The 12,206-nt window shown below is 49.9% G+C and overlaps 1 protein-coding gene across 1 annotated transcript; it reads left to right on the top strand.

The window, feature by feature from the left end:
• Positions 1-3,645: 3,645 nt before the first annotated feature.
• Positions 3,646-11,791, top strand: LOC311197023 (extracellular tyrosine-protein kinase PKDCC-like; the record flags this gene model as incomplete). The annotated part of the gene is made up of 7 exons (XM_084270710.1): positions 3,646-4,158; positions 4,346-4,468; positions 6,548-6,819; positions 7,816-7,895; positions 7,990-8,094; positions 9,597-9,773; positions 11,688-11,791. 7 exons carry the CDS (start codon positions 3,646-3,648, stop codon positions 11,789-11,791), a joined length of 1,374 nt encoding a protein of 457 aa, XP_084126836.1.
• Between the last annotated feature and the right edge of the window lie 415 nt (positions 11,792-12,206).

Genomic DNA, 12,206 nt, shown 5'->3' with positions numbered 1-12,206 from the left:
GAGCTGATGCCCTGTCCACCAAAACAAAGAAAAAAGGACCAGGTTCAGGAAAGCTGCTCCCTGGGGCCCTACATCCTGGCTGGGTGCTGGCACAGGCTCTGCAAAACCCTCTTGAGAAGCTTCAGGCTGCAAGTGCTCAGGCAGACCCAGCTGTGGCTGCCATAGTGTATGAAGAAGCTAGAGGCTGCAGCTTTCATGGACAGCACAGGGAAGGGCAGTTTTTTCTTGTTCTAGGGAAGAGAAATATGTTATTTTGCACAGGAGGAATATCATCCCAGCCCTTGCAGGAAGCCAGGAGAAGCTCAGAAGCATGGGATTCAATCACAGTTGTTGCAATAGCAGCACAGCCAGATGTTTTCTGAACAGTAGACAGCCTTCTGCTCCATCTGTGGCCTCTGGGGCAATGGATGTAGATAAGAATGCACAGGATGCTGTCCTTTAATGGTGGAGCCAGGTATGCAGAGCAGGATTCAGATTTCATTTGTTCTCAGGATCATTTATCTGGCCATGACCAGTTGCTAGTTGTTTTCTTTACCACAGGCTCTTTAAAGCACTGTGCTAGGGGCACGCAGCACATGTCATCACCTTGTATTCAGAAAACCTGGTGGTCTGGTGGTGAGCCTAGTACAAGCATACAGGTTAACCATACATGCATTTGTGCTTGGAGTGCTTTTATGATGAGGCCTTCCCTGGACCTAAGAAACATCTGCTCATGAGACAAGACAATCACAAAGCAGGTTCCCACAACACATACCCAACCCACCTTCTCCACACTGTGCTCACATGCTGGCAAAGGCAATTAAAGCCAGAAACCTCCTTCTGCTGTGTTACCAGAGATGGATGGTATGGGCTGGGATGGCATGGAGTGGGGTGGCATGGGATGGGTCCAGCAGGGACTCTTTACCCTTTGCCAGCATCTTCACCGGACTGGTGCAGGAGAATTTGTTCCTCCAGTACAGACCTATTGTAAAGATACTGAAGAACTGCTTCCTTTTTTTTTTTCCAAACTACTTTCATTCAATTAGCTTCACTCTAGCTTCATTTCCTCAGAAGATCACAGCACTGTAAGCTGCAAGCAGACACTGGAGCATCTCCAGTGCCTGAGGCACCAGCAGCAGCCAGTAAGAGATTGTGCTGAATCCACCCCAAGGATCTTAGCAGGGGATACTGGTGTCGCACTGGGTAAGAGTCCAGCTCCATGGGGTCTTTCCAGCTTTTCTGGAAGGGTTGATCATAGTCTCACCCACTGTCACCATCTCTTCCCTCATTACCTCCTCACCTCTTTTGTTTGCACGAATCCTCCAAAGAACTAAAGGACACCCAAATGACCACGTACTCCTCTGCTACACCCCTACTGCAGCACCATGCAGTGTTTCCTATCTAAGGTGCCAGCTCCATCAAGCAAGGCCACCTCTTGTGCCGTGTCTGCAAAAAGACTTGCACAGCAGAGCCACAATGTTGGCAGGAATCCTCAAGTGCTACTATAAAGCAAATAAATAATCAATCATTATTATTTTTATGTATCTGTGAGTCTTCCTTAATAGGTCTTTATATTGTTACGGTGCTGAGGACAGGCTGAAATTAGATAATACTACACTCAGCTGGTATCTATTCCCTTGGAAACACAGGTAAAAATATATTTAATAGCCCTCCAGTGACAATGAATATTCATTAATATGACACAGATGTATACTTGATTTGAAAATAAGGACAGTAATTAAAGAGCTATTAAGGTTAAAAAGCAACAAAGGAAATTCAGCTACTGAAAGAGCTGTTCTGGGATCAACCCCTAACCTATACGTGCGTGGATAAGCATGGGCAACCTGAGATTTTCTACATTATTTTACATATCGTTGGGCTTCTGGCTCTGCCTCCCCTCCCCAAACTCTGTCCCCTGGAAATGTCCTGATGAATTCGGAGTTCATTTCCCCCGCTGTTTTACAGAGCAGCTGTTCTTTGCTGTGGTGCTGCCCTTCATACCCTGCCTCACACACTGCTCTGGTGACACTGAACTGATGAGAAGTGGAAGGAAAACTTTCTGCAGGCTTTTGGGAATGAAGCTATTTGTAACTCGTGACTTATATTGGTTATTTCCATTAAAACAGTCTCGGGAGTCACTCATCGTGATAGCTGCTCTGCTGTAATCTCTGCAAATCTCCATCCCACGGGCCGTGACATTAAAGTCAGGTTTCTCAGGGAGGTTTCACAAAGGTTGCTTGAGAAAGTAGCATAAGCAGCACGTGCTCTGTGCCAGGAGGGGCAATGGCACTGCTCGCACATGGAGGCAGGCAAGGAGGAGCAGACGCGTTCAAGAGCGATGGCAACACTGCAGGAGCGAGTGGTCCCACCGCTTTATCAGGGGCAGGACAAACCCTGTGAAATGTCACCCACCACGTCCCACGGATCTCCTGATGCAGGCAGGATCTGCAGGCTCTCAGTAGAGCTGGGTCCCTAAGGGATAGGGCAGTGGTTGGAAAAGAGCGGCCACCCCGCCTAGCAGAGGAAAAGCGAGACGTGCATCCTCCACTCCCAGCCGTGCTGTCAGAAGGTTACAGCACTGGGCTGACATCACCCTGCTTTTTCTGGGGAGGGTGTCCCAGGCCAGTTACGCCACCGAAGAAATTACGGCAGAAATCAGTGCAAGCCGGGCAGAGAGGCAAGGTGTTACTTTAACTTCTAACCCAGCAGCACAACGATAAAGAGAAAAGCGAATCAACCCATTGAGCTGGTGTTTCGGGCCGCTCAGAGAGGGGAGTTAATTGCGTATCACCTAAAGTAGAGGCAGATAAACTGCCTTTTCCCTAAGCCAGCGCTCCCAGCACAGGCAAGCGTGCAGAGCAGCGGCAGGGCGCAGGCGGGCACACTGCCCCGATTCCTCACAGCCATCGCCGCGCTGCTTGCTTCCCTCTTCCGTGCAGGCACACGTGTGACAGAAGCCGGGAGCAGGCAGTGTGTCACCAGGCTGATCGATCTCCTCACCAATAAACGATGGAGTTGCCTTTTCTGCCTGGATTGGCTGATCTCGAGGGAGGAGGGTTTGAGTGGGTTTTTTTTTTTTCCTGGAAACAATTACAGTCCCGTGCTGTAGCCGGTGTGTTGCTGTTTCAACCTATCAGGGTTTATCCTTCGATTAGGAGAGAGGGACCACTAGTGCTTGCCAGTCTTGGAAACCTAACCCGAGGCTTTTCATAAGCACGGGGACGTGGTGTCTCGGTTCATACTCATTTCGATCCCCCGGCTGCATCCTGCGGTGCTTTAGCGGGACTGGCGACATTCACGCCCGTGAGATCGGCGCGTTTCGCTCTAAAGTGTCTCGGTTGGCAGGACGGGGCGGGCGCCTGCGGGGATGTACCGCTCACTGCCGGCACCCACCCCGGGTCACCGCTCCCAGAACTGCTGCGGCTCCGCCGCCGCAGCGTCCTTTCCTCCCTGGGCGGTCGGTGCCGCCGCTGCCCCGTGCGCCCGCGGGCACTCCTCGGGCAGCGGCTACCCCGCAGGGCCGGGCTGGGCCAAGGGGTGGGGGGACCCGGCGCCGGGGGAGGCCGTCCGCCCGCCCCGCCCCCTCGGCGGCGCTCGCCTTCCCCGGCGCCGCGGAGCGCGGGCGGCAGAACGGTCGGAGCCCGCAGCGGCGCAGCCCCGCTCCCCATGGCGGCGGCGGTGGCGGTGCGGGCGCGGCGGGGCGCCCGGCTGAGCGCGGCGGCACTGCTGGCGCTACCGGCCCTGGCGCTGCTGGCGCTACCGGCCGGCCGCGGCGGCGGCGGCGGTGGTGGTGAGAGGCAGCCGGGCTCCCCGCCGCCACCGCCGCTCCCGCTGCCGCCGGGCTTGCGGGAGGAGCTGCGGCAGAGGCGGCGCGACCTGCGGCGCCTGGCGGCGGCGGCGGGCGGCGGCGGAGAGGCGGCGGGCGGGCTGGGCTGCGGCGACCTGAGCCTGGCGACGGGCGTCAGCGTGCTGGGCTGGGGCTTCACCAAGGTGGTGGCGCGGGCGGCGCTGGCGGGCGGCGGCTCCGTCGCCCTCAAGTCGGTGCACGGGGCGGGCCGGGAGGTGCGGCAGTGCGTGCAGCGGTACCGGGCGCCGGCGGGCTGCCGCCGCCTGGCCGCCTACAAGCTGCTGAAGGAGGTGACGCTGCTGCGGCGCCTGCAGCATCCCGGCATCGTGCAGGTACAGCGGGGCGCGCCGGAGCGGGGCTGCTGCGGGATGTGCTCCTTCGGAACTGGAATTTTTTATGGGGACGGGGTGTCCGGCTCGGTACCGAGTAGATTCGCCCGCGTTTCCCACCCCTTACCCGTCCTGTCTCTGGGAATCCCGGACCTGCCGGCACTTACAGTCGTTCCTTCCCTCCCGGCAGCTGCACGGTCAATGCTATGATAATAGCGGAGATCCTGAAATACGGGTCACAGCTATGCTGGAGCTGGGATCCCCCCTGGAGATGATTCAGCTTCTGCAGACCCCCTGGGAGGAGAGATTTAAAGTAAGAAAACAGAACAAAGGGAGTTTTATCGGTCGGTTTTAGACCGCAAACTGGGTAGATGCGAAGAGCCAGCGGTGACTGCTGGGGCAGAAGTGTCATGCTGACACTCTGTTTGCTCCCGCAAATTGTCCTTAAATCGTTTCGTTTTCACTCCTTTTAAAACACATTAAAATAGCCTCAGCCTTCAGCCTCTCAGTCGGTTATATTCCTTCTCCCTAGAGCAGTGCTAGAAGAGCTACATCTGGAAGGAAATGGCCACGAAACCTTGCTGGGGGCTGCGGCGGTGTTCAATACTCAGTATTACACTATATTCCTAGTTTTCCCTCTATATTGTTTCTCTCTACAGAGGGGCTTTCATCGGGAGGCCCCTCAGGAGGCTGGGTCTGCCTTGGGAATGCCACCGCCTCACACAGTGAGTCTGGTGTTTTCTGTGGATTACCTGCTTTCGGCAGCGAGCTGAGCAGCCTGCGTCTCGCCATGTGTTTGCATGGTGTTTCTGATCTTAGCCCTTCGGGTATGGCTGCACTACAAACACTACTGAAGTGCTTTCCTCCTGCTGTAGGTGCTAGGATCGCATCCCTGGCAGTGAGATGCGCCTTGTCTCCTAAGCATCCCAAATAGGGACTCATGCTCCCCAGGAACATAAATGGCTTACGACATGGCAATCATTTTGCTTATAGCTTTTTTTATAGTTTGCCTCAAGATCTCAGTTGGGGGTTTGCTACTACTTGTTTGGTTCCCAGGAGGAAAGAAAGCATCAAGTAGAAGCATAGGTACCTTCATGTCAGTAAGAAATGCTTTGGGCAAAACAGAAACATGACAAAGGTCCCGAAATAAAATCCCTGCCTGCATGTGGCCCACAGTGTTGAAATAGAGCTTTGCCATCCAAGCCAGATGCGAAGCTGGGATTCTTATGATTGCTTCACTAATCAAGTTAAAATAGCATCAGAGCTTCCAGAGTAATTTCTCTTAGCCTGTGGAGTTCCACTTTTGCTTATGAACTATTTCATGCTGGCTTCTTACATAGCTTTCCCAGCACCTCATCTTCTCCAATGTGCCAAAGTCTCTGTAAAGCTAGAAACCCATGATGCTGGATTAGCTGGTGGTGAGGTCTGGTGTGGTGGCATTAAGATTTTCATAATCTTTTGACTGATGAAGACACTAATTCAAAACTTACGCTGGTATTGTCTAGTCCTGTTTCCTAATTAGAGTGTCTAAACGGATGGGATTCCCCTCTGATGAGCCACATCAGATAGAAGCGATTCTGTGAGCTGTTCCAAGAGAACAAACCCTCGTGCCTGTACAGATCACTGTTGGAGGCAGTGAGGGGTGGCGTGGGTCTGCCTGGCACACCTAGCTGATGATACAGTTCGTTTGATGCCAGGGCTGCTGCTACTAAATGCAAACTGCTGCAAAAAGCTACTTGAACAACGTGACGGTGCAGTATAGCTCTAGCTCTAGTTTGTTTGGAAATAGTTTGCCGAGCTTACTGCTGGATCAGGTATTGTCTGACCCTTCCCTGCTGCCAGAAAGTTGACATAAAAGCAAAAAAAAAAAATCTGGCAATAAATACATTGCATGCTTTGGCTAATTCTTCAGAAGCACAATTGTGTGTCCAAATTCATGCTGCCGAGTGATGCAGCAAGGCATGAATCTGGTATTAATGACCATGGAACCTCAGTCTGTAGGGAGCACCATGGGGGAAGAGGGGAATGTATTAATTCTATGCCAGAGTGGGGAAAAACCCCTTCTGATTTCAGCTAGCAAACCAACATAGCCCATGAAACATGAAGGCTGCTATTGTTTTCCTCACAGCTTTCCCCTCTAGTTCCACTAACTGCAAATGTCTCTTTTTGTATATGAACATTTTGTTAAAATGTTGCTAAACTACTTACCAGTCAAATCCTGTGGCAATGTTGATAATAAATTTTGTAGCTTACATATAATTACCTTTTAAGTACTATACGCTTTTCCCCCCCTCCTTTAATTTCATTGAATGCCCTCCCCTTTGTTCTACTTCCAATTTAATAGCTGTTTTTCATCTGTTTTTCCCATGCATATTCATCTTCTCTTTCTCAGATTTGTCTGAGTCTTGTGAAACTGCTGTTTTACTTGGCACACTCACCCCTGGGTTCAATAGTCCTCTTGGATTTCCAGCCGAGGCAGTTTGTTATGGTGGATGGAAACCTAAAAGTGACAGACATGGATGATGCCAGCACTGAGGAACTGTCATGCAAGGAAGATGATGACTGCACACTCGACTTCCCTACAAAAAGCTTTCCCCTCAAATGCTCCACGGTTGGGAAATGCGAAGGAATAAATGAAAAGAAGAATCTTTTTAATGCATATCGGTACGTCCAGTGAGATGGGGCAAAAATCTGGGGTGGCTGAGCTCACATACTGCCACGTAGCCCCTAGCACCCCGTGTTTCTTCCATGCAGTGATCCCCCCTCACCTCTGCCAAAGGGTAGCTAAGGATTGCTTTGAAGTCAGTTTATTTTCCTTATAAGGCAGGAAAATAGTAGAGTTGTTGTCTAATGAGCAGGCAGGCAGCTTTCTTCTGCTGCTCCCTCTCCCCAACGCCTTCTAGAAACTTGCCCAGAGGTTGCACCTGTGAACGTAGTTGTTTGCCCAACAAGCCCTGGTGCTTGACATTCCTGGGTTGTGTTTGCTGGAAGCAGTGGCAGCGTGAGCTCCCTGCCAAAGCCCACCAGCTTTGAGCCCCCAGTGTTGGGAATAGGCTGGATCAGCCTGTTCATCCCTTGAACTGTGAGTTTCCCCGTTGAGACTGTGGGCACCTGAGGGAGACTGGTGAAACAGGTGATGGGCAAGGGCTGAGACTGCTGCAGCACTTTGTGTGGGCCGCCAGCTGAATGCATGATGACTTCCACTAGAAAACCTAACGCACTTGTGTCTTGCAGAACAGGAGCTTTCTGGGAGGTTCAGGGAACCAGTAGTCCTGCCTTGCCAGGGGTAATAAGAATGCCAAACTTTCTCAGGGCAAGGGAAAAGTCTTGTGTGAGTCTTCTTTTATACAGGGTGCTTGTTTTGATGGGAAATGCATTGCCTGGCGCAAAGAAATGGCCCGAAGGAATGAGGGAAAGCTCCATTGTGTGAGCCTTGGCAAGGCAGATTTCATTCAGCACTTGGCTGTGTGGTGTGCTGCAAGGACCAAGCTTGCAGGAGCGGTCTGTGTGATGCCAGTGAAGTGCTCAAATGTAATTTAATAAGCAAAGCAGACTTACCAGTTGCATATAGATAATAAAGTCACAGAAAAATGCAGACGACTTCATCACTGGGGAAATTAAGCAACTGTATTCTAATCAGCCTGTGGGATCTTTTTGCAGGTATTTTTTCACCTATCTTCTGCCACACTCTGCACCACCAGCTTTGCGGCCCTTTTTAAGTGATATTCTGAATGCAACAGGTACGAGCTAATAGTCATAAACTTCTTTATTAGAAGTCTCTAAATGGTCTTTGATGGAATTACTCATCTTTGTCATCTTTTTCTTTAAATGTAGGTGATTTACGTTATGGAATAAATGAAACCCTGAAAGCTTTTGAAACTGTTTTACATCTGTACAAGTCTGGGCTCTATCTGCAGAAAAGGCCTCTTCTTTTAAAAGGTACAGGATTTCAAATGCTTTAAGCAACAGAACTGGAGAGGGTCTGAGGAACTCAGTAACTGGTCAAATTCTGATCTTACATACATTCAGGCAGCGTACAGTCACTAGGAAAAGCACCAAAAGTTTCTTGGGGTTTTTCTGTGAGCAGCCTTTTGTTGTATTTTCCTGGGAGCTGTGCAAATTGTATTGTCTTGCAAAGTAAACACAACACAGACAATCTGGCCTACAGATGGACATACATTTGCACAGCCTCTAAATGCTCTTCTCAGAATCTGCATCAGTCTTTCAAGTGAATGTATTTGGGCAAACTTAAGCAATTAGACCAGAGTAGCAAAATGAACATCTCCAATCTCTCTTCAGGGTCAGTCTTAGACCAACAGGTCAGTTTTCCAGTCTGGCATTGAAACATCCTGTTTCACTTGGTGGCTTCTGATTGTTGAGCACAGATTATACTGGGGAGGTGGCAACACCAAGATGAGTGTGTCAGAGTTCCCAGGACCTTGCTGCCCTCTAAATTTTTTTTTTTTTTTTTCTGAAGACCATCCTATTGGGCCTGTGGATGGATAAATGAGCCTGTGTGAGGTGTATTCCTCTGAAAAGGACCTGATTGGTGGTAGAGATGGGGCTAATCAAAAGGAAAGCTTCAGAAGTCCAGTGGTTACTGAGGTTTACATTTTCCTGAGTATCCACTTGAGATAGTGGGATGGTGGCTTGCAGAAGGAAATGTCTTTACATGTGAAAGAACTGGAATTCATACTGTTATGAACAAAGCTATCCAGTCATTTGCACAGGAGGACCAGCAGCTTTAACAGGAATTGCTGGCATTTTCCAACCATGTCCACCTCTTGGTTTTGCAGCTGGCCCAGCAGCAATGAGCCAAAATGGTCACTGTCCTAGAGGTGTGGGACGGTGGGGAGCCACTCTTAGAAATCAGTGAACAAATACCTGAAGATCACATGCTCAGGCTTGTCAGGTCTTTTGCATCTATGCAGCTTCCCTTTCCCTCACTGGGGTCTCTGAATCTCCTGCACATCTGGGTGGCACCATGATGGATGGGTGTCCCACGTAGCTACATGTCCCATGTAACTTGGTGCTGGATCTGTGATGAGCTGGTTCTGCTGTTGGGGCTGAGGTGTAGGAGAGGCTGGTGAGAGGTTGGATTCTCCAGAGAAGCAGCAGAGAGTCTGTGGGTCTGCACATCAGCCTCTGCCCACCACCCACCACTGTGGTTGCTCCCCTGTCCCTTCACACTTGACAGCTCTGCCCCCTCTCATATCTGGGGAGGGAATTGCTGTCCTGTGCTCCACAGCACAACCAAAAGTCAGGATCTGAGTTTCTTTTAATGTTGCAGCTCCACCCACTCCATCTCAGCAGGTCAGTTCCATCTGTCACCATCACGTTTCCTTTAAGAGTACTGCTGAAGTGCAGCATGCTGTCTAGTGTAGCCAGTCTCTGGAGGTGCCCTTAAGAAGCTGCCCTAAGCACCCTCTCTCTGTTCCCAGACTACATCCCCCTCAAGGGCTTCCGAACCGCAGAAGGGGAAGACTACAAGTGCTGGCCCTCCTACAGCCACCTGGGATGCCTGCTCTCCGTTCACAGCGCTGAGGAAGCTGCTGCCATTTGTAACTCCCAGTTGCAGTGCCAAAGTTTTATCATCACCCAGCAGAGGACGTGGACAGGTGAGCCAGATGTGAGGGGGTGCTGCCACACAGTGCCCCTGCTTCCTTCCTCAGCCATGAGTGGGGATGCTGCTGCTGCTCTCCTCTGTAGCAGCTTCCTTATTCTCAGGGACAGATAGCTGCTGCACTGAGCATTCAAGGATCCCTTGAGGATTTGTAAGGAGATACAAGAGAAATAATATTCTCCTTCTGCACCTTCTTTCCTGTACAGATTTTGCACAGGACTGCTAGGTATTGTTGAACAGTTATTTCATGCAGAGATGGCTTCACTTTGGTGTTAGGCTAAGCAATTCCTGTGGTCTGTCTAGTTTGCAAGAAGCTGTGAGGTTTTTAGAGATGAAAGAAGCTATGCAAAAGAAGGTGGTTACTATTGTTATAATTAAAAGAATCATAGCTTACAAGTTGTTATCCCCTTTATCAAAACTAAAGCCCCAAACAAATGGATTTCCAAAATGTCCCTGTAATTAGCTCTGATTATAGCCTCTTACAGTTAGCATGCTTTCAGAATTATTATAAATTACCTCATTTAGCTGACACTTCAATCGCAGGCTAAATTGTTACTTATAAAGTGAAACACTGAATGAGGTAAATGAGTGTTTTCATTCATGATGGTGCTGAAGGATTGCGTCTTGTTTGCTCACAGGGCATTTAAAAAAATCCCCACCAAACCCCAAAACTATGAAAACCACAGCTTTTCTGTGGGTTTGTGTACTATGGGCATGTGGCTAACTATTGACACAAGAGTGCTTACACACTGATGCAACATAAACCTCTTTGGGATGGTCTCATAGAATCAATCACAGAACGTGAGGAGTTGGAAGGGACCTCAAAAGATCATCTCGTCCAACCCCCCTGCCAGAGCAGGATCGCCCAGACTAAATCACACAGGAATACACCCAGGCAGGTTCTGAATGTCTCCAGAGAAGGAGACTCCACAACCTCTCTGGGCAGCCTGTCCCAGGGCTCTGTCACCCTCACAGTGAAAAAGTTCCTCCTTATATTCACATGGAACTTCCTGTGCTCCATCTTGCACCCATTGCCCCTTCTCCTATCGCTGCCATCACTGAGAAGAGCTTGGATCCATCCTCCTGACTCTCACCATTTACGTATTTATAAACATTAATAATACATATTTATAAACATTAATCAGTCTCCTATTCTCCAAGCTAAAGAGGCCCAGCTCCCTCAGCCTTTCCTAATAAGGAAGGTGTTCTGCTCCCTTAATCATCTTGGTGGCCCTGCACTGGACTCTGTCAAGGAGTTCCCTGTCCTTCTTGAACTAAGGGGCCCAGAACTGGACACAATATTCCAGCAATGGAATAGATACCAGCAATGTATTGTGTGAGTTGTGACACATCACATCTGCCTTCCTCACGGGGCAGCTGTTAGTGTCTGCTTGGTGACTGGCCAAAAGTTACCCTACTTAAACCAGTGGTGGGGGTGCAGAAGCAGCAGCACACGGGACAGAAGACCCTTTCTGCAGCACCTGGCTCAGATGCTGTGTTCCCTGCTTTCCTGCACCATGCCTGTGGCCTGTTGACATGCCTGACATTTTTCTTCCTCACATTTTTACGGCTCATCTTTGCAGCCAAAGGTGCCAGAAGTGTGTGGCTGACATGCCAAGTACTTAACTTTGCCAGTGGGATGAGTGAGAGCTGTGGGAACATGCTAGTCCCTCTTAGGGCAGCTCCCAAAGCATAGCAAGATGTAAAAGCCACTGGGGCCCAATTGTACATTCCTTGTCCACTCGGTGAGCATCTGGAGTTCACTGGGAGTATAAAGCACATCTGTGGCAGGGTGGAGTGACCCTCCATTGAGCAAGCAGCCCGTACCTGTGTGTCTTCTGCAGTAAATAGCATGCATCAAGGTGAACCTATCTCCCCTATTAAACTTGTGGTTTTATTTCCTTTCCAGGACGCCCGCTCGCCTCCTTTCAGAGTAGCCTGACTGACTTAATCCCGGATGCTAACTCTGTAGTCTATGTTAAACGATCGGCTTCCTCGGGGGAAAGACCTTAAAAGACAAGGAGATCACATGTAATGATCCTGGGGGGAACAAAACACCTCGGAGGATTTAATCTGTGGAAAAGAATGACATACTTTATTTTGCTTTTGGGATGGGATTTCCTTGCCAGCTCAGATAGAGTCAAATGCTGCTATCTCCTTGATCAAAGCTCAGATTTCTCATTGCAGCCCCGCTAGCTTCTTTTTCTGTTCCAAGACTGCTGTTCTGCATAAACCCTCCCAGTTTAAGTCAAATGTTGCTAGACTGTGCAATAACCAGCCTTGCTGCTTCAGTAACCAGCTTGTCGGCCAAGAAATAGAAATAGCTGCAAGGGATCCAGCTTGGGTAGGTTAGTTAGTTCATTCACCTCTGAAAACCTGTGGATAATGCACCTTGGAGAAGGCAATGGGTTCTTCTGCAGCTGCTGAC

Source organism: Gallinula chloropus (assembly GCF_964237585.1).
Source record: "Gallinula chloropus genome assembly, chromosome: 14".
Lineage (NCBI taxonomy): Eukaryota > Metazoa > Chordata > Aves > Gruiformes > Rallidae > Gallinula > Gallinula chloropus.
This window is presented reverse-complemented; position numbering and strand designations above follow the sequence as displayed.